The 22,587-nt window shown below is 38.6% G+C and overlaps 1 protein-coding gene across 6 annotated transcripts in view; it reads left to right on the plus strand.

The window, feature by feature from the left end:
- Window positions 1–22,587, plus strand: part of APP (amyloid beta precursor protein) — a 228,924-nt gene that overhangs the window by 79,542 nt on the left and 126,795 nt on the right. For all 6 annotated transcript variants that reach the window (XM_054579515.1, XM_054579519.1, XM_054579524.1 and 3 more), the window contains exons 4-5: window positions 14,606–14,718; window positions 16,594–16,787. In XM_054579515.1, coding sequence (XP_054435490.1) covers window positions 14,606–14,718; window positions 16,594–16,787 — 307 coding nt within the window. The remainder of the gene's footprint in view (window positions 1–14,605; window positions 14,719–16,593; window positions 16,788–22,587) is intronic.

The raw sequence follows: 22,587 nt of genomic DNA on the forward strand, positions 1-22,587 counted from the left end.
GCATCGTGACTGTAAGAAATGTCATAAAGATGACAGTGAATCTATAGCCTGAGCTGAGGTGTATTTCAATTTTAGTATCCAGGTATGTTAGGAAGTGTTCAAGGTTTAATGATTGACAGAGACGCTCTCAATATTTGTTTTACTGTAGCGTCTAGGGATAAATTCTCTTCTTTTTATCACCGCAGTCACTGAGTGGCTTCATGAAACTTTTCCTCCCTTCAGTTCCCTTGATAAATTTCAGTTCTTGCTGGTGATGTGTCCCAAGAGTCTTTCTTTTTTTTTCCCCCATCATTGAGCCTCAGGCTTTACCCTCGAAACCTGATGGTGAAGGGAAGTCCCGAGGCAACAGCTGTGCCTCGGTCTGGAGAGCAGGCCATCCAGACTGGAGGGAGACGGGAAGAAGAGGGTCCCAGGAGGCCGGTCTCCAGGAACGCTGGCTCTGATGCATTCGCTACCCAACTGCTGCCTGTCTGCAGAGTGGCTTTAGAATTCTGCTGCAGAGTTTGGGAAAGAGGCAGTAGTGACAGATGCATCACAAATGAGGCAGATGTTAAAAAGGGGCACGGGTTAACTTTAGAAAAAGAAAAACTCAGTTAAAAAAACTACAAAAAGTTATAAGATTAAAAAAAAGAAAACAGCATATACTGGCTAGTCATCATAGTCATGATGCAAATACCATGTATTAAGACTACTGGATGGATGGTGGGAAGGAAAGGGAAGAGATCAGATGTGAAATTTCACTTTCCGTAGTAGGGAGACTTAACGTGTAAAAATCAGAGATAGCTATTTAAACACAAAGTTTAGAAATGTGGAGATATATAGCATCGGAGACAATGAAATAAGATGGCAATGAATGATTTTTATTACCTCTTCATGCTACAGAGAAATTTATCAAGTAGGTCTGTGGTGGAATAAGTTGAATTTAAGGGTTCCAGGCATTTTTTTATCTAGAAAATTTCTTTAAAAATTAAAAGTTGCAAGTCAAATTGCTGTTAAAGAGGTGTCTTTATTTTGCTGTCTGACTTTGAGTTGGGTGAAGCTCAACTGTATAGCTTGGAAGCTGAGTTTTTTTCTGCATTATATATCAACTTTACAAGGTATTTGTTTTTCCTTGGGTATAATTTATGACCATACATATATAAAGTTACCTTTCTATGTATTTTACAGAATTTAGGGCAGAATTTCACTATTTGAGACGTAGAAGCTTGTCATTGTGAGCACTGCTCCTCTGAAACATGCTTATCTTCTGTAATAATTTAGTGGCAGGTGTTTTATCAGGGACCCAGACTCAACATGACTAAAACTGGACTTTTTTTCCCAAGAATTCCCCCCCCATCCGCAAATCTGTTTAAATTTCCAATCCTAATTAATAATGCACTTTATCATCAGTTGGCATGAACTTTTTACATAAATTGTGGGACTCTGTTAGAACTGGAATTAGGGAGACAATAGTGTGAGCTGGAGCATATGATAGAAGCTTCTGGAAGAGAGTGAGGCATGATATAAATTCTAACACATACGTAGAAAAAATGAAAAGATATGAATTAGAAAATATATATAGGGATATCCCAGGGACAATGGTTTGTGTTGGTAGCATTGGTACATAATTTTGGAAAATGAGAAGAGAACCAGGGTGGTTCATGATTTAAATTCAGAATAGTATCAAATTCACATTTTCTGTTTGGAAGGACATTAAATTCACTCAATTTTTTCTTTTATGTGGTGTCCAGAAAAATATCTGAATATTCGATGTGGTTTTATTTATCTTGTGCATATCATGAATATGCTAAAATCACCTTTAAGATACACATACCTGAGGTCTTAGTCCATATTAGTGTATATTCTATGCCTCAGGATAAATTCTTTCATTATATCCATTCTTTTACTAGATGGTACAGTGGGATTAGAGAAAAAACTGCTTATACCCTGGAGTAGCATTTTCATAAACTGTAGTAATCTGACAGTATAGCTCATCATCTTTTAATTTTAATAGCAAACACATGAGAGGGTAGTAGGTGGGGAGAAAGGTCTGCAATTAGAGGATTTTGAGGGCCTGATGAGAGGAAAGAATGAGAGAGCTGTTGGGGAATGAGCAGTACATGGTGCTGAGCACTAAGAAGGCATTCCAGCAGTGCCTATAAATGTGGAAATAATTGGTTTTGTGTCTGAAATGCAATCTCTATGAAAATTGGGACTTTTGTTTTATTCACTGCAATATCCCCTGAGCTCTGAGCCTCTTGTGGCACATAGTAGGTATTTCATAAGTGCACATCGAATGAATGAATGGAGCCCTTATCTGAACACTGTAAAAAGGCAGGGACATTAAAGGAAGGAGTAGCCTAACTGGTAGGAGGGCAAAGTATGCCAAGCAGCAATTTCGTGTCACTAAAAGAATCTCTGAGATTACGGTAACTGTATTTACTTCTGCCATATTGACCAACAGAGGGAGGTTTCATTTAGCAAAAACAGAAGTGATAGGAATCTCAGATTTTTTCGATCTGTATAAAAGTATATTAAACTCTAATCTGTAGGCAAGTAGGGTCTGTCCTATCCTACACATGTCTAATTCAAAGCCAATATATGTCAGTGGCATCCATGTTTAGAGATAAAACATATCATTGCATTAGTTTATGATAGTTTCATTATCCTTAGTTTTTCATTATAATGATCAAGGATTGCTTTAACATAAACCCATTACTAAATATTACAGTTGTAATGGAGTTTACAAGATGACTTCAGATTCATACGTTGTACCTTAAGAGTTAGGGTAATATTTGTGCATGATAACCATTAATGCCTATATTTAAATGCCTTTATTAAATGAGATGAATGTGGTGTTTAATAAATGCTTGATGAGTAGATTTTAAGTACTCCCCATCTAGAGGTTTAAATCTTTGCATGGTATTAAAATTTGGGACAATCCTATTCATTTATTGGTTGCATATGTTTCCAAGAATGTTACCCAGCTACAGTTCCCTAAATCCTCCCCTTCAGTTCACGCTGAGTATGCTCATGAACATAGGCTCATGTTCAGTATGCCAAGACATTATCTTGTGTTTTGCCTTGTAAATAATTCGATTTTATTTTTTCCCTCACCTTTGTTCTCATTAAAATATTTTAGGCAAAATTCTGAATTCAGTCGCAATTTGTGGGTACCAGTGCCCATATCTTTTTCAGTATGTTCTGTGTCCTCATTGTAGCTCATCTTTGACTTCATGAAGATCTTTGGTCTGTAGACCCTTTATTTCATTTCATATATCAGTAATTGTTAGCTAACTCTTACTTCCCTGTGGATAGAGACCCCGGGGCCCTCACATCAGTCACTTGGCCTTACCCAGTCTTCAGCTCGCACTGCTGCTCTACCCATTCACAGCTGTGCCTCTTGCCGTGGTGGGTAGTCAGCCTTTTCTGTGATCTTTCTTACCTTCAACCCGCTACAGCCAGCTGTTACCAGGCATCCACCTCTTCAACGCCAGCCTCTGGGCTGTGGGATCCCTCAGTCCCTCCTTAATCTCTCAGTGGTACCTGAGCCTGTTGATCACTGCCTCCTGCCCACACCGTAAAGATGCTGCTGCTTCAGCTTTTCTCTCCGCTGACTCTCATCCTCCTTCTTTAGCTCCTTTTTTTCTGAAACCCACTCAAGAAATCCTCAATATTCGTGTTTGGTAGGCATCCTCCAGGGCCGCTCATTTCCTCACAATACACATACCTCCTGGGAAATCTCATTAGTGAGATGGTTTCCCAAAAGCCTGGCCTGAGTTATTCTTCCAGGCCAGGCCTCCAGATATTTACAGGTCATCAGACTCCACGTAACTACCAGAGTATTGATAATTAGCCATGACTTCGAAGAGCATGCGGAGTACGGCTCATAGTGCACAGGGCTGGCTCCTGGCTCGCGTGGGCGTTTCATCTCAGATGTGTGCCAGTGTCCTTATCAGTAAGTGGTAAATTTTAAACAAAGAACACATGAGAATGGGATATGTCTATTCCATTTTCCTGTTTTGATTTATTGTACCATTGTGACAAGAATCATTTTTAGGCAATGGATAAGATTATTTTCAGCTTTTATTAAGGTTTCCTGGACCCTTGATTTCCATGCATAAGAATTAACTGAATTTAAACGAGCTTAGTGTAGAAGCCCTGCTATTGATGCAGAAATACACCACATACTGGGCTACAGCCATAATCTAGGGCTTTGTTGTTGTTTTGCTTTGCTTTTTCTGCCAGTTAAGGACAACTAGTGTGCAAGAATAGCATGAATCAAGCTTAAGTCCTTAGGAGGTATTCATGTATGCATTTATACCTTTTTTAAAGAAAGGATATGCAAGTAAGCATAATCCTCTCTTAAAATTTGGGTATAAAATTTCTTGCAAAATACGTGTTTTTATGTAGATGTGATCTCAGTGTTAGGATTAGCATCTCACACTGTAAGGAGTGGGAGATTTATACCTGGGAAGAAGCAAATGAAATCATCTAAAACAAAACATCGAAAGCTGTCCTAATGTAAGACTGTCGATAAAAACAGATGCTTAAATGAGTGAAGAATGTTAAGATGGTCTTAGCGAGTTCTCAAAAGTTCAAGAGAACACAGTTGTTATAATGAATGAATGTTCATTTGCATGTGGGAACTGTTATCAAAGACGAGGTCATTTGGTATGACAGCTGGTTTTTCAAATCATCAGCCCTGTTTGCTCCTATATGTGACCTTAAACACACATATTGTCTACGGACTTACATAAATAGCCAGCTACCCTGTTATAGAAGTTTAAGAGGTAAGGCTTTAAGATATCCAGACAGTTTGAACATCAACCAAAAATGAAACATCTGGAATGATCATGTAATGGCATGATTGCAATGGATGTCAGGTCAAGAGAAGGAACTGACCTCTGGCTTTTTTGAACTGGAAGAAAGACATGCCTCCCTCCCCGGTGACCTTGAGTAAACACTTCATCAGACCATTAAATGGGTCACCTTCAGCTTACATAATGGAGATCGCATGGCCTGTTAGCCTGATTGCATTAGTAGAAGGTCTGGGTTTGGCCAGAAAATCACTTACACTTTTCTTAGAAGATTCTGATAGACATTCTTACCAAAAATCAGAAGTCTTTCCTCAGAATTTCCCCCAAATCACAACATGTCTGGGTCAAAAAATCTGAGACCCTATGTATAATTTTTTCCCTCATGTATATTTTAAGTCATCTTTACAATTGTAGGGGGAAAACTGAAATGTACTATTTGGAATGAGAACTTCTCTAGAATACTGGCTGTAATTATAAGCTTTAATCGCACAAAATTTCCTCATTTATAAATGTTAAATCTGGAATGAGAGAATTCCTTCTTCAGACATTTTGTGTATGCCTTCTGTGTGCTGCCACAGGGCTATACTTTGAAAAACTAGGGAAGCTTTAGTTTGATTTGAAGGCTCAGCTTCTGCATGCCTGGAATGCTTGCCCTTCAAGCTGTTTGCCTCCTGGAGTGGCCAAGGTGGAGTTTTCAGCACTCTGGATTGTTGACCCAGAGATGCTTAGGTAATGGAATGGGCTTTGGCAGAGTTCCAGGGCTTTTCCAGTTGGAGAGGGGCAGGAGAGGAGGGCGGGGCTGATGAGTTCTGAGGCCGGAACTCGTGTGAGGTTGTCAGAAGCCTGCATGCACCTTCTTTGGACACCTTTCCTTTATTCTGGAGAGATTTTTCAACTCTAACATCCATAAGTATACCATGGCTCGTAGTGACACATGTAAATGATTTTTCATCTAAACAAACACATTCACTCTTCTCCTGGTGTATAAAATTTGAATGGCACTTGTGCTCTGTCAGAAGGGAGCAGACGTTTCCATTTTAAAATCTAGTCAAGCAGAACAGTAGCAAAGTGAGCATAAATTTTCATTTACATCCATGATTGAAGATGCAGTGATAAAAGAAAATGACCAGGTTCAAGAGTAGTTGTGTTCTATTCTAATGTGTGACACAGGGGACTTGGTCAACGCAGAAATAGTTTTTAATACTTTTTGAAGAAGGAAGGCTCTGATCGATAGCCTCAAATTGTGCAGTACTGAAGGGGAGAGGCTAACCTAGCTGGGATCCACCCCCATTGAAAAGATTACATGGCTTCTGAAACTACTCAAAGTGGAGCTGGGTAATTTCTGAAACGTTTTTATTGAAGAACTTGATAAATCACGTATATTTATTAGTATAATCACATATATTTATTCTCTTAGACATTGTGTCACTCTTTCTTAGGTAGCGCTGCAGGTACAATGAAAAAGCTCTTTAATTTTTTTTGTATGTTTTAACAAAGCCTTAGGATATCAAAACAGTGTTTTAATACCAGTAAAATGTTGTGCTAAATTTCAAACACTGTATTGAAATTATGTCCTGGCTAACTTTTTGTTAAATGCCATCATAATTATTTTTTCATTCTCTCTTTATCTACTTCCTTTGCTCTGCATAGTTTTGCATCTTTTTGGTTATTAATTCTTTTTTTTTTTCCTGAGAAGATTTGATTTGGAAAACCCCTGAAATGTAGAACATGTGTTGCTCTGATCATTCAGCGACAATGCCATTGTCTCCTAAATCTAGACATTTCAAGTCTAGGCTATTTACAAGAGAACACAGAGGGACACTTAATAACCTCCCAGGAGTGCAGTGTAGCTGTTGGGCATTAGGAGAGAGGCTGGCTGGAACAACCGAGTCTGGACACCATGAATGGGGCGGGGCAGGGGGGTAGCTGGTAATAAGCACAGGTGGTGAATGCATGTGCTAAGGGTCCTACCCCAGATGGGCAGGAAACTGGAATGGAGGCAGCGAAACCTCCCTGTTAAGCTTAGCCAGTGATGAAGGGTCCCAGGACATAGGATCAGGATGAGGAGTGGTAGGAGATGTAGTGGGGGGCGGGAGAAGTAAAAGGAATCATTTCTGCGCACGAAGACGTTTACTGGGGTTCAGGATTTCAGAACTTTTCTACGTGTGGTGTGATCTGAGGTCCAGCCTCAGGACTATGGGTTGTTTGAGTGGAGGAGAAATATAATCTGTGGGGATAGGGACATGAATTAGTGAAACATATTTATGGAGAACATAGAAGCATAGCATAGTGGGAAAAGGGACCTGGGTTTTACATAAAAATGGAATTTGTTTAGCAGTGCCGCCATTTTTGGTTGGGCTCCCTCAAAATGTTGAAAGTTTTTTCTTCTCCTTCTCTCGCTTCCACATAACGATAGATTTAGACCCACTGAGGAACTGCTTATTGTTCTTTAGGTACAGTTCCAGGATTTGATGGTCATTTGGTGCTTGATTTTAATCTATTACATTTGCTAAAAACAATACTTTCTTAAGTGGGTGACCAGCAAAGGAATGGAAATCAATGGGAAGGTCAGCGCTGAGGGTAGAGTCGGTCATTTAAATCCTTAGGCCGGGATGATATATCTGAGTGAGGAAATAAAATCAGAAAGTAGAGGACGGCCTTACTTTACAATCAAAATTATCAAAAGGTGTGTCGGTGAGAGGGCATGAATGATTTGTTTAAGGTAGAAAATTGGAAAACAAGTGCTGCGTCTGTTGGCAGGAAGTTAGAGAAGATTGAATTTAAGGCAGAAAATAATACAATAGAGCAAATAGTAAGCTTGAGGACTGCAAAGAAACTAAGGTGTTTTTGTTGCATTGACCTTGAAAGAAGAGTCTCAGAAGATTGTTCGAGCAGAGTCAGATGGTAATGGGTTGGAAAGAACAGTCAGGGGCTTGAAAATGAAGGTCTGCAACTCTTTTGAGAAGTTTATCTGGGAAAGTGCCTCTTCCTGTCTTGATTATAGCCTACCTCACACATGGCTTTCTGAATATGGTATGTGGAAAAAAGCATGCTGTGTATTTTTACCTCTCCATATAATTTAAGGTTTTAGTAATGACTGGTGGTTCTCTAGCCTTACTGCATCAGCCTGATTGGTGTTTTGTTAGCAATTATGTGGCTTTTTAAAAGCCCCATGTATAACCCTAATTAATTGCATCTTTAAAATCTATCAAGCTATGAATTTTTTAATAAGTCAGAAGGAAAGAAAGTATTAGGAGAAAGCAGCCAGTAAAGGTACTTGGTGAAGTACAGAATTTAAGATGATATCCCTATAATTCTGTCTTTCAGCTTATCTCTCAGAATAGAGAAGACTGAACTAAGCTAAAGACAAGTAGGTTTAGAGGTAAAGGAGACCTTATTTACATTTCTACATCTGAATTAATCACACAGTAATAAATACAAATTATAATATGAGAATGGCAAAAGGGGAAGTGAGGGAAGAGGGACAGTTTGCTGATAACTAGGGTTAATGGTAGTAACATTAAATTCCAGTGATAGTCTTCATAGTGATCCAAATGTACACTATTCTGATAGTATGGACATACAATTTTCTCAGTGTATTCAAGCTTACTGTTTATTTCTCTGTTTAGGCCAGTATCTTTACATTCAGATTTTCTCCCATAGCCTCAACCTATCCACATTTAACTCATCACTCCTTGAAACATATTCTCAATCTCTAAAATTTGACCCTGAACTGGTATAGCCCAATGGCAGGCACTTGCTAGCCCCATGTGCACTTGAGATATGCTGGTCCAGACCTGTGCTGTAAATGTAAAATGCCCACCAGGTACTGAAGAGTTAGTCTGGCAGAAGGGAGGACAGATGTAGACTGCCTCAGTAGTAATTTTTTACATTGATTGAGTGTTAAAATGATAATATTAAGGATATACTGGGTGAAATAAAGTAGATTCCTAAAATAAATTTTACTTTTTAAAAAAATTTTTTTTAACGTGGCTGCTAGAAATTTAAAACTACTTGCATGGCCTGCATTTTACTTTTATTGGAATGGGCTGCTCTGTGCTCTTTTGGTACAAGATTATGTCTCAGTCCTTTGGTACCCTTCGTGGAACTGGGTTCAGTGGTATTCAGCAAAACTGAGTGGTAGCAGAGATGATCTCTCAGAATTAAAACACCCTAGGTTAGGTTTTAATTTTTATTCTTGCCCCTCACCCTGTTTAAATCTTTGGCTAGGAGGCATTGTTAACCTCTCCTTTTCATATATGGACATCACTACATTTTCCTGAGTCATTCATTGCCTTGTTTTCTCCTCTCTGGCTTCAAATAGTGAACTCTTTCTATTGTACTTTATTTGGTGTTTTCTATGATTAAAGAAACAAAAGATAAAACAGGAGCAACATGTGTTAAAAAGTACTCAGTCCTTGAGATGGTGCCAAAATGACAAATCCATGGGACAGGGCACACAGGCTTATGGAAGAGAAGCTTGAAAGATTTGATGTGAATTTTTAAAGAGAACAAAGCATATGAAGTATTTAGGTTGGTCAGATTCATAAAGACAGAGTGGAATGCTGGAGGCCAGAGAATTGGAGAGGGAATTGGGGCCTTGTTGTTAATGGGTTTAGAGTTTCAGTTTTGCAAGGTGAAAAGAGCAGAGTTGTACAACAGTGTGAATATACTTAACATGACTGAACTGTACACTTTAAACAATGGTTAAGGTGGCAGATTTTATCCCATGTGTATTTTACCACAATTAAAAGAAAAGCCATCTAAAAAGTGTTGCATAATGCAATAACTTGTAACTTTTAAAAAAAACACCTTAGTAGTAAGATCAGTTATAATGAATTATCTTAAGTAGACCCTTGCTACCTGAAGGAACAATTGAATGGAATCTCCTGGGAGCTTGTTAGAAAGGCCGAATCAGCCCCACCCTAGATGTGTCCAATCAGAGACTGCATTTTAACAAGATCCCTAGGTGTTTTGGTGCACGTTAAAGCTTCAGAAGCCCTGCTCTGAACATCATTTCTCAAAGTGTGGTCCAGGAACCACCTGAAACACAATCTCCCCGGGGAGCTCTGCTTTCAGGCCCTCCCAGCACACTGAGATGAGGCCCAGATGCTGGGGCTGGAGGGAGGATGGTCTCGAGGCTGATCAAGCATCTCAGGTGACTCTGAAGCACAGTAGGGTTTGAGAACCCCCTGACCTGGAAAGACTTAACAACCGCTATTTTTGTAACTCAATCTTTTAACTGATCTTGGAATTATTACAAATCGTAATAACAAATATGGCCCTTATTGATAAAATCAAGAATATGAGTGGTAATTGATGCAATCAAAAGAAAAAGTGCCTAGCATTTAACCGCCCTTGAACCAGTTGGTGAGGAGGCCATGGTGCAGGAATACCAAGCACTTGCCTGGAGTAGTGAGCGTTGAAACAGTGTCAGCTTGGTTGGGTGGGCTATGCAGAAGCCTGTCAGGCCCGGGAGTCCTCCTTTGTAAAAGGGAGTTGAAATCTGCATCGGTTATGCTTACATTGCTAAGGCAAGGTTAAACTTGAGAAGCAAAGAATTTCCTTTATTATTAATGTATGTGTGATTATTCTGAAATTCTTGAAGTTTTTAAAAGACTTTAAATGCCCCGCATCGCACATATTCTGGAGCAAGAGAAAATTTGCCAAGAAAATCTAAAACCAAGCTTTGTCTAGTCATTATTGGTGCCAGGAAGAGAAACCCAGATCCATTTAGATCTTTTTAACCCGAGTTCCTTTCAGCTACAGTAATGTCATGGACATTTTTTTGAATGGCCAGGGTGTCAGTGGAGAACCAAAGAGGTGTGTCACTATTCTATGAGATTTTATATAGGAGCTTCAGAAAAATTTTAAAGTAGACTTAACTTTTCTTAAGTTTTAAGATTTGCCAAAAAAAAACAACAACAACCAGAGATGATAGTCCAGAGTTTCTGTACACCTCCCACTGAGTTTCCCCTTATTAACATCTTAGTTTAATATGGTTGATTTGAAAGGGAGATCACAGAGTAAAGTGTCCTTTGTATCATATATCAAGGGTACATATCATCAATGTGATATGTCACTGTTGATGTTAACCTTGATCACCTGGTTTGGGGTAGTGTTTGTCAGGTTTCTCCTGTAAAGTTACACTTTTTACCTGTTGCCTACGGTAGTCCCTGGAAGGTAGTCATATGGATAGCCCTCAACCAAGGAGTGGAGAACTAAGCTTCACCTCCTCATGGACAGAGTGCCTACATATATTATTTGGAATTCTTCTGCACAGGAGATTTGTCTCTTTCCCACCAATTACTCAGTCAGACATTTGGATTCATGGATATTTATTTCATACTTTGAGTTATAATCCAGTACTACTTTATGTATATTATTGCTCAAATTAATATTGATGGGTGTATTGATGAATTTATCTACTAGGATTAAATTATCCTTTGGCTGCCAAATTTTCTAAAGTTTGGCATAAAGAGGACCATGATTTCTCATTATGATATTTAATTTATTTTTATTTCTTTTACTTGAATTCTGTTAAGAATTTTTAAACAGAAAGGTCAACCAAATCAATAGAAGGTTTGTTTTAGAAATGAAAATGTACATGGCTCTATGTGGAGATTTCAGGTACATACCATCAGATTTTTTTATGTTAAAAAACTATTTTCAGAGCATTTTCATTTCACAACAAAATTGAGTAGAAAATACAGAGAGTTCCTATGTATTTCTTGTCATATCATAGATTTTTAAGAATAATTCTGTTAGAATTAAAAAATGAGAAAACCATGTTAAGCTAACTCAGTTTGTGAGAAAGGGTTCATTATAATTTTACCACTTTTTAATTCTTTATTATAATTTTAAAACACATTTTTGCATTTTAATTGCTTGAAAATTTTGATGTGTAACATTCTAGTATGTTTCATCAATTTTGAAAGTACCGTAATTTAGACAGGGCTATAAAACCACGGAGTCATTCTAAATTTTATTTGAATGTTAAGAGAACAGCGAATTTTCTCGTTTGCCATTAGTCCTGAGGGCTTATTGAATAACCAGTATTAATCCTCAAAAAGCAATCTCATGTTGGGCAGCATTTATGTATTGGCTATGCACAATATGAGAGACCTAAGAACATACTTAAAATACTAAATGAAATGTCATTTTGCAAATTAAAAAATTCAAATATCCTTTTATAAATTAATGCAATATACCTTCTTTTGCTGAACATTAGATTTTACCGAGTAAATATCTTTCAGTGACCTTGCATTAAAAATAGCCAGTCCTCCGCAGATTGGCCTAAGGACGAGTAAAACAAGACAAAGACACAGTTTTTGCCATGAGGCTCTTTCAGCCCAAGGTTGAGAATATCTGATAATCTGCTCTTGATTGACTCATGAACTGATTCAATAGCCTAGGGCCAGGCATGTAATTTTTATAGTAATTACTTGTAAAATAGAAAAACATCACTTAGCATTTCAAACATCTGTAAACGTGGCAATACAGTGACTAAGCTGAGCTATAAACCAGGCAGGCATCTTCAGGCCATGGGTCACTTCTGGCTTCCTGCGCCCTGGAAAACTGGGAAAACTGGGATGCCTCCGGTGTTGCTTACAGCTTTGGTTCATTGCCTGTACCGAGAAACCCAAAGAGTCTCTGGGGCTGTGGGAGGTATGTTTGCTTTGGAGAAGATCATTTTCATTTTCTCTTCTCCATCTCATCGGAGTTTTAGGTGTTGTGTTTTGTTGCTTCCTGTTGTTTTATAGTATTAAAAGGAACAGAAAACTGTGACACCACTTGCATTATTATGTGTTTCCTTAGAATTTATATCTCAGTGTTTATCTCTGGGTCACTTGGTTATAGTGTCCTCAGACATAGTTCTTGGCAGGCCCTTCTCACCTGGGAAGTGGGGTTTATATTATAAGGGGTTCATCACACAGCCCTTGTGGAGCTGAGAAGCAATGATGCCCATAGAGCACCAGCCACCCGCCCCACCAAGCAGCATCTGCAACCTTGGGGCACCGTGTCCCCTAATTCTCTGTAACTCACCTGTGCTGCAGGCCTCGTCAGTTGTCTTAATGTTGTAAGGAATGATGACAAGATGAGAGGTTCTTCATCCTCTGTGATTTGCTTAGATTTTTAAGTATTATACAGTAAAGTAAGTACTTAACTATCATGAGACATCTTGTATGTGTGAACTAGACACAGACTAAAGTTTAAATGCCTTTAAGGAAAGAGTTTTAAAGAACCCCGATATATGAAGTACCCGAAAAGGTTCTGTAGTCTTCTTAGGGCCTTTCTCGCTTTTTATGTTGCATTTCAGAATATTTCATGTAGCATATTATGAAAGAAAAATTCTTGCCTGTTCTGGTATGTGAACAGCTTGTCCTCTTGGCTCGCTTAGAGTCGCTGGTTGAAATCTGGCCACCTAGGTCTTACCTGAAGGATGGCGGTGCCCTCCTCAGCAGTCACCCTGCCTTCATCGTCTTGCTACGCTAGTCCATTCTTCACTGAATTAAAGTGTTCATCCAGAAAACAAACTTGAGCATGTCGTTCCTGTTTAAAATATCTTTTGGCCTACGCTGTGGGCAAAATGATGTCCAAATTCTTATATTCTAAAACATACTTCTCCAGTCTCCCTTTGGGACTCCCCGCTTGCCTTGCGCTGCAGCCACAGTGGACTTCTGCCTCTTGTACAAACATGCTTCGCCCTTTCTTTATCCTCTCTTTGCACAGGAGGTCCTCTCATTCTCAAGTGCTTTTTGCCTGCCTGCCATCCACCCATCATTCATCCATCCATCCACCCACCCATCCAGTACGGTCATATTTGCCAGACCTGGGTCTGGGATTGGGAGTAGAATGTTTAAAGAAGACGGATACTATCCTTCTATCTTGGAACTTCATTCATTCTCCACATGGCACACTCCTGCCCATCCATTTAGACTCTACTGTGAGCTTTGTCCTGGTCACCCAAGCAGATCTGTTCACTTGTTGGCCCAGCACTGTTCTTCACTTCTATCACAGCATTTAACCTCTTCATTCATCAAGCTACTCACTGCCTACTGTGTGCACAGTCTATGCCAAAAGTTAGGGATACGCTAGAGATCAAGACAAATAAAAATTTAGCTCACAGTTTGCATATTATATTGTAATTATTCAACTTCCACCCTCATGTGAATGTAAGTTCTTGTAGGACTTCATGTAATATCCTTGTATTTGCAGTACCAGCAATGCTCGAAATAGTTTGCATGATATACATTTTCTTTAAAAATACAACAAAAGTTGAAGTAGTTTTTATAATTTAATTGAATTAAACTCCCTGTGTGTGTATATATGGTTACATATGTAAACATATGTAGTACACATGTGCGTATATAGGTTTTGTTTGTGTACGAAGTAGACAAATGTTAAATTTTCTATTAGTTACAAATAGATTAAAGTGTCAAAGAAAGAGGGGTAGGAAAGTACTTAGATGGATTCTGCTCAAATGGTTGCCTAGATAATGTCCACTGCAATTGAACAGAGGCTCTTTTGTGATTGACTTTATACTCAGATCCCTATTAATTAAAGATTTAAAAATAAGTAGAAAATATTTTAACCATCACGGTTGATGTAGCAAAGAACTGGGCTGCTAGGGCACAGTACTCAACATTCTAAAGGTACCAGCTTCCCTGGGTCGATTACGTCATCATTCAAACACCTGATTGACTTCTCCCACTCCTTCTAGCCCACCTTCCTTGACACCATCTCTGTGGTAAGAACACTGTGATGCAGATGTAATGACATGAAGCTGTTTTCTTTGCTTGCAGTTGGCGAGTTTGTGAGCGACGCCCTCCTTGTTCCCGACAAGTGCAAATTCCTGCACCAGGAGCGGATGGACGTCTGTGAAACCCACCTTCACTGGCACACCGTCGCCAAAGAGGTACCAGCCCATACACGCTTTCTTTTTTAAAGTAATGACATCTTAAAGGGTATTTCAAGGTAACCGCTGTGCTGATAAATAAGTCCTTTTTTTATTATTAAAAAATAAACCCTACCCCTGAATATTTGTAAAGAGTCAAAAGCAGCGCCCATTTAGATTCATTATGTATCTGTGCCATATTTTATAAATTAAAAACTGTTATCTTATATTCTCTAGAGAGTAAAATGTACCTTTTCTCCAAATTACTTTTGTTTACCTCTTGTTTTCTTTGTCACATTCAAAGCTGTACTGATTTAACGGTTTTTTTCTAATATTTACTGGGGTACACAGCAGTAAAACAGGAAATAGCTTGTCCAATACCAACATGAAAATCAGTGAGCGTTCGAGTCCTAAGATAAGCTGTTTGAGTCTGTGGTCACCAGGCCCTGCTACCACCTTCGTTTTTCCGTAGTGGGTGAGTGTAGGCATCAGCTTAGCCTTGGCTAACTCCTGCTCATGGCAAAACTGATAAAAAGACATGAGACAATTAGCATAAATGTCACTGTATGATGTTATAACCTTCAAAATACCTTTTTCTTTTGATACATTATTAAGTTTTTCTAATAAATTTATGCATGTACAGCGCGCGTGCGGTGCTATCAGTCCCCTAGCACAGTGGTTCTCAAATAGGGTTGGTCAGTTTGCCCCCACCCCTCCTCAGGAACATGGGCCAGTGTCTGGAGACATTTTTGGTTGTCACCGTTGGAAGAAGTGGTGCTACTGCTGTTGGTGCTTAGAGGCCAGAGTCTGTCAAACATTCTTCTGTGAACGAGACAGCATCTTCTCCCCTCTCACCCCAACACAAGAATTATCTGATCCGAAATTTCAGTAGTCCTGAGGTTGATAAACCGTGATCTACTTCAATTTAACCATTGAATTGTAGCCCTAAGGCTGTTGAGCAAAAAACACCACTTAAGATTTAGCATTAATTTTGCCTTTAATGAAATAATATATCCTCATTTACTGTAAAACAAAATTTTCCTTGTATAAAAATATGTTTTGGGGCTTCATTGACCTTAAGAAAACAAACCAGATAATTTAAAGCCCAGCCATCCATCTGATAACCTCATTTTCTATTTCTTCTTGAATTTCCACACATTTTTTTGTTGCTAAGAAACAAAAATTACTTAATTACTATGAGGTCAGACTGCACTCTAATGTTTTCATTATTTTGCCCACCTACATGTGTTGAAGTATTAATCTTTCCTCTGTTATTAGTAGATGCCTTCAAAGCTACATGTTAATCTAGATTTGTGCCAATTTAGCAAATCCCAACAAAGCGAAAAAATACCGAAACAGAAATGTTGAAATTACTGTATTTTTTGATAATGTAGCGGAGAGTAATTTGTTCTCTTCTCAGGATTGTTATTCTGGAACTGAGCCAAGAGTTAGAATTTCTAGAATAAGATGGGAGTAAGTGAAACTTCTACCTGTAACAGAGGTTGAAGTGAGTTGGGAGCATACAGGGGGCAGCCACTTCTTCCTGATGCACTAATGAAGCCAGAAAGCATTGATTCTCCGATATCTATCTGTTCACCAGTGTAGGCCTCTTGTACACCTTATTTCCCAATTGGTTTCCACTCCTGTTTTTCTTAATTCCTATCATGTAACAAGTCATCCTTATTCAATCAGTAATAAAGTTAAAAATTATGGGTACCAGAGTAGCATGAGCTAAAGAAATTGGTGTACAAGGTAGATCCACTCAAAAAGCAAATGCTACATTTCATTGTAAAATTGTTTCTTGTGGATCTGTGTGTTCATTATTATATTTGGATTTTCTTACAAAGAAAAACACCTGCACTACCGCCCTCATTGTTTTCTCCTTGTCCTGTCTAGACCTGTAGTGAGAAGAGTACCAACTTGCATGATTATGGCATGTTGCTGCCCTGTGGAATTGACAAATTCCGAGGGGTGGAGTTTGTATGTTGCCCGCTGGCCGAGGAAAGTGACAATATCGACTCAGCAGATGCCGAGGAGGATGACTCGGATGTCTGGTGGGGAGGAGCAGATGCAGACTATGCAGATGGGAGGTAAGGTGGCCTCTGTGGTCAGGTTTTCATAGTGGTTGAAACATCCAGCATACAGCTTTATTTCTTATATCAGTGTATTTTTCTATTTCTCAAAATAATCTCTGCCTGCTCCTATCAAAGTTTACTTTTATAGAAAAAAAATCTAGCCATGAAGTCATGTTATGGGTCGTCTAGTGTTTCATTTTAATATAATCGATCAACCATCACTGAGTCAATTTTAACTGTTTTAATCTCAAGAGTTGGGATCAAAATTTCACTGATATTATGTCACCAATATTCCTCGAGAGAGTTACAATCTGAATGAGAGGCATGATGGTCTGTTTTGATCTGTAATTTAGAAATTTTTTAAAATAGTGTTTTGAGATTATTTTATCCATCATTAGCTAAATCTTGAGTTTTTGTTAAGAGAGGTTTGGTCCTGCTTTTTTGTGTGTGGAATGTTGCTTTTATTTTTTTTTCTTTATATGAGGTTTTCTTTTGTTTTCATTATCCTTTCCTTTGTGAACGAAGTCAGGCATTTACAAAGGTTTCCTAATATTCTTTAACTGTCTTTGGTTTCCTGATTGTTATGAAATATATTTCCACCTCTTTTTCTTTGGGATCTCAGTCCCATAACTGGTACAGATTCTTACTTTACATTAAAGGTAAATATCTACATTCAGATGATAAAATTATAAAACCAGGCTCTTTGGATGAGAACAGCCAGCTGGTTCACCCACCAGTTTCATGCCCTAACATCCCCTAGAGGCGATAATGATTATATATCTCTCTTCTCTTTTTCCTTCAGTATTCTCTCAGATGTCCCCTAGTGTCACAGATTTCTAAACAGAAAAGTAAATAGGAATTGTAGGACTTTGAGTTATTAATATAGTTTTCTGACCTTTGTATAGACAGGCACAGATTTTTAAATAATATATTTTATAGAATTTAAAAAAATCATTTCCCAAAAATACAGCTATATTGTACAAATACCTAAGGACCTGTGTACATGGAGTAACCCTGAGTGCCGCTTCTCATCAGTTAATGGTGGCAGGCTTCTCTTTGCTGGCTATTGGCCAATTTTATCATGACCCTTACAATTAGTTAAGCTGTTTTGTGCTTCTCCCTAGGTTTAGAAAAAATGTGTTCAGTGTGGCAGAACATAAAGCTAAACAAATAAATAAATTATGAAGAACGAGAGAAACAGGGAAAAAAATCAACTTTATGCTAACAGTATTTATCTATAGTTATAAAAGTTTGAAAGTTAAGTAGTATAAATTCTTCTCCCAGGGCAGGAAACATCAGAGAGAGTAGGACTTGCAGTGGGAAAGCACCTGAGCTTTTTCCCATGGAATTAACTAGTTGTGTTCTGGGGCATGGTCCCCTCACCTGTGTTCCTTGAGACAAATGTAGAAATGCCCCTTGGTTTGGGTGTAATTACTATTTTTTTAAAAGTTGGAGTTGCCTAGTTCTTAACTGTCTTAATGCCTTTTTTAATAGTCTTTTTTAGTCACAACTAGGTTTGAAAGTCTCTGAGGGTCTTGAACAAAGTTTTGTCCACGGGGCTCTTACTACCTGATGCCGGTAAACCAGTACTACAAAGTGAAATTCGACATTTTTCAGCCATTTTCTTTGTTCAGAGCCTGTTGCATACCTGACCACTTCCCATGACTGAATTGGGTATATACTTAGTAAACAAACCAAATAATGGGAAGTAAACCAAGAAAGCTCCATCATTGCTGTAAAAATTATGCAAAACGACCTGTGTACTTATAATCTTGGTTGGTGACCCACCGTTCATGACCGTTCATATACAAGGACTTTTGTAACTAAAAATGGGTGCTCTTGCTTTATCTTGAGTGGACACACTTTTACCAGGTCCTCTTTCTAATTTACTAAGTTTCGTAATATCTTGTAAAACCTACTTTTTATTGGGAAATTATTTCAGTGTGTCTGATCTGTTCCTCCTGCACCTCTTCCAAATTACCAACTGAATTGCAAACATCACTAACATCTTATGAAACCCACTCAGTGGCCCCTTCTTTTCCTGCCCCCCTTACTCGTCCTGGGAAGAGACCCCGCAGAGCTTCCCTTTCTGGCCTCAAGCCTCCCTTATTTATTACTGTCACTCAGTAACTGCACCTTTTTGATATCCATCTCTGGTTATACCACTTTCTGTCCTCTTTGTTAGTCACCAACCTATAAGACACTAATATACTATTCTTTAACGCTGCTTTTTTTTTCCTTTTAATTTACTATATTACCTACTCCTCGGACAATTACACAATTTATTATCCAAACCAGATTTTACACTAGAACCACAGTCATAAACTAAGGGACCCAGACAAATGAGGTCATACGGTTACCTTCTTCTGTCTTATATCACCATCCAAGTTGATAATCAGTTGAAATGCTAGCTAGCTCCCTCCTAGTCGCCTTCATTTATATTGCATTTCTGCTGTCCACTACGCAGCCATCCCTTGGACTCTGTTGTTGCTGATAAATACTGTACCTATAGGGTTTCCTGCTCTGACATTCCTCTCTGACCATGATCTTCTGATCTTGAGCTTCGAACACTCATCAGGCCCTACTGAACTGTATCCTTCTCTCATAATCACCTCCTCTAATTAAGGCTTTCAGTCCCTTATGCTCATTTTTTTTAAAAATCATTTCTGACCAGGAGGGGCTCCTTGGATAATCATTTTTACATATTTCTTCAAATATCCTGAATTTGTCGATACCCTTCACATCTTCTAAACATATTCTTCTCAACCCTCTTTATCTGGGAAAAACTAATTTCTCTCTTTAATCACTGATAAGTTTTCTAGGGTTGATGTATCAAGTCATGTAACCCTACCAGTTAATTCCATTTCTTATTCATGTTGTGTCATCAGCTGGTATCTAATGTTACTCGATGCACCTAGCTATTCCTATCTGGTGACTTAGCCCCTTCCACATAGCAGTTGATGCCAGCCAGCTCCATTCCCCGTGGTCCCCAGCACTCTCTCCCTCATGCTCCACAGATGACCCCTTTGCAGTCATCATTGCCAATTGGCACCATGGCACCTGGCATTTGGTGGTTGCTTGGCACTTGTTTATTGAGTCAATGAACCAATTTTTTTCTCTATTTCAACATCTCTCGGTATCTTCTTCTATCCCTTTGTTTTCCATCTTTCCTTTTATGATTATTTGTGTCTGAACTCTGGATCACCTCCTTTACCATTCTTGTGTACTTTAAAAATTTATTTAAGACTGTTTTTAGTACAGTTTTAGGTTCACAGCAAAACTGAGCAGAAGGTACAGAGATTTCCCAGTCCTTCCTGCCTCCACACACGGCATGCCTCCCCATTACCAGCTTCCCCCGGCCGCGCGGTGCATTTGTTAGCAATCGATGCACCTCCATCATGATCACCCAAAGTGCAAAGTGTACATTGTGGTTCACACTCGGCATTGCACATTCTGTGGGTCTGGACAAATACATAATGACGTGTATCCATCATTATAGTGTCAAACAGTATTTTCACTAAAAATACTCTGTATTCCACCTACCCTCTAACCCTTGTCCACTACCGATATTTTTATTGTCCTCATAGTTTTACCTTTTCCAGAATATCACATAGTTGGGATCATACAGTTTTTTGTTTTTTTCAGATTGGGTTCTTTTACATAGTAATGTATTTAAGTTTCCCCCATGTCTTCTCATGGCTGGATAGCCCATTCATTCTTAGTGCTGAATAATACATTCATTGTCAGGTTGTGCTGCAGTTTATTTATTTATTCACCTACTGAAGAACATCTTGTTGCTTCCAAGTTTTGGCAATTAGGAATGAAGCTGCTATGAACATCTGTGAGCAGATGTGTGCTGCTTTCTAAGCAGCCACTGCCTGAGTTCAGATAGTCATTTACCGCCCACTAGACTAGCTTCTTTGATTGCTCCTTATCACACTCGTGCTTCACTTTCTTCTGTTACCCTTGTACTTTTTTGTGTTCCTACAGGACTCATTCATACCTTGACTTCTATTCCCATAACTTGGAATTCTTTCTACCGGCCTACAAGCCTTTGTTTACTTTCTTCCAAAATAATTCCCCGTGACTTGGTAATGTCCCTATTGTTTGTTTCCACTCCTATTGACGCTCAGTAGGAAATATTTGACAGTTCCTGAGTCCTGTGGTAAAGTCCGAAGTCTCCCATCAGAGCATTCCACACTCTGATTACTGGACCCCAGCCTGCACTTTCAGCCTTATATATGTTCCTCACCTTATCTGCTGACACCGCAGAACTGCTGGCCTTTTCTTTCTCTGAGTTCTTGTGTCTACCTTTCTGCCCCTTCTGAAAAGTTTTTTTTTCCTTTTTATTAAATGGTGTTAATGTACCACAAAGATATTTGTCCATTTGAAAGTGCTACATCTTATCACAACCTGTAAATAAATCTATATTTTTAAGGTTCATCCAAAAAGATACATTATTTCCTGAAATACCCCTTGAAACACTTTGCCTCCCTAGACTACCCTTGCTCGTCCTTTGTGTTCTTCTTAAAATACTTATTTATATTGTGACTTCTCTTCTAATTTATTAGTAATCATATCTTTTTATATGGTGGAATCCAGACTATAGTTTATGTACTGTGCATGTCTTGCCCTGGTCTTCTAGAATTATTAGCCAAATTGAATTGTTTGCCTTTACATTTTTTCGTAGCTTTTGGAAAGGACTTTGTGGTCCATAAATAGATGTTATAGAACCTCTCGTGTTTTAGCTCAGAGCTGTCTAATAGAAATATCATGTAAGCCACATAGGAACTTTAGCATTTTCTAACAGGTACATTTTAAACAATGAAAAGAAACTGGTACAATTTAATTTTAACAATGTATTTAATATATTCAGTATATTATCATTTTGACATGTAACTAATATGAAAAGTTTTTGAGATGGTCCACATTCTGTTTGTGTTTGTTTCCTTCATACTAGGTCTAAAAAATTTAGCACATATTTTACACGCACAGCGCATCTCATTTCAAACTGGCCGCATTTCCGCTGCTTAATAGTCACAGGTGTTTCGTGGCTGCTGGACTGGATAGTATAGCTCTAGATACTTGACATTTCTATTCACTCTTTATTTTCCATTAAGGCAAGTGGTTTAGATACCCCAGTGATATGCCTTAAGGTTGAAATCTGAATTTATATTGTTTTGTAAGTGTTCATGTTCTTAAGATTTAAAGTAACTGGCTTGAACGTAATGTAAGTAGGGTATCAGGTCACTTACACCACTTCATTTTTGAGCCTGTTTTTCTGTTAGCCCTGCGGGCGGGCAGGTCGGGCAGGTGGGCCCTTCCTTCTCATCTGGCAAAGCCAGTCGGCAAAGTGAGAGTTGTTGCATCACTAACCCACACACAGGCTGGGTTCCTGCCAGCCAGGTGCTTCCTAGTTCTGGAAACCAGCCCTCCTGCAACACTTCAGATGCGGAATAGAATAGGTATTTAACATGTCACTTAAACGTCCCCAGGCAACTTTGTGACAATTCTTGAACTTAGGAAAAATAAGAACTCAGATCCTCCTGGAACGAAATTCAATCCACAGTTTAATATACTTTTATTGGCTGATGGGTAATGAAATTTGATATGGTAGGAGGTGTTTTCGTATTGCTAATGAGGCATTCAGAGAAACATGCTTGCGCGGTGAGTTCTCTTTTATGACCTCCTTAAAAGATTCAATATAGACAAATCACTTATTATTCTCAAAATTCATTTGTGAATAACTTGGCATTTATTTTTCCAGTGCTATAGTGATCAAGTTTTCAGATCATCTCAAGATACCTACCTATTC

The sequence above is a fragment of the Pteronotus mesoamericanus genome, unplaced genomic scaffold (assembly GCF_021234165.1).
Source record: "Pteronotus mesoamericanus isolate MK-2021 breed Mesoamerican mustached bat unplaced genomic scaffold, CSHL_Meso_final contig_116, whole genome shotgun sequence".
NCBI classification, from domain to species: Eukaryota; Metazoa; Chordata; class Mammalia; order Chiroptera; family Mormoopidae; genus Pteronotus; species Pteronotus mesoamericanus.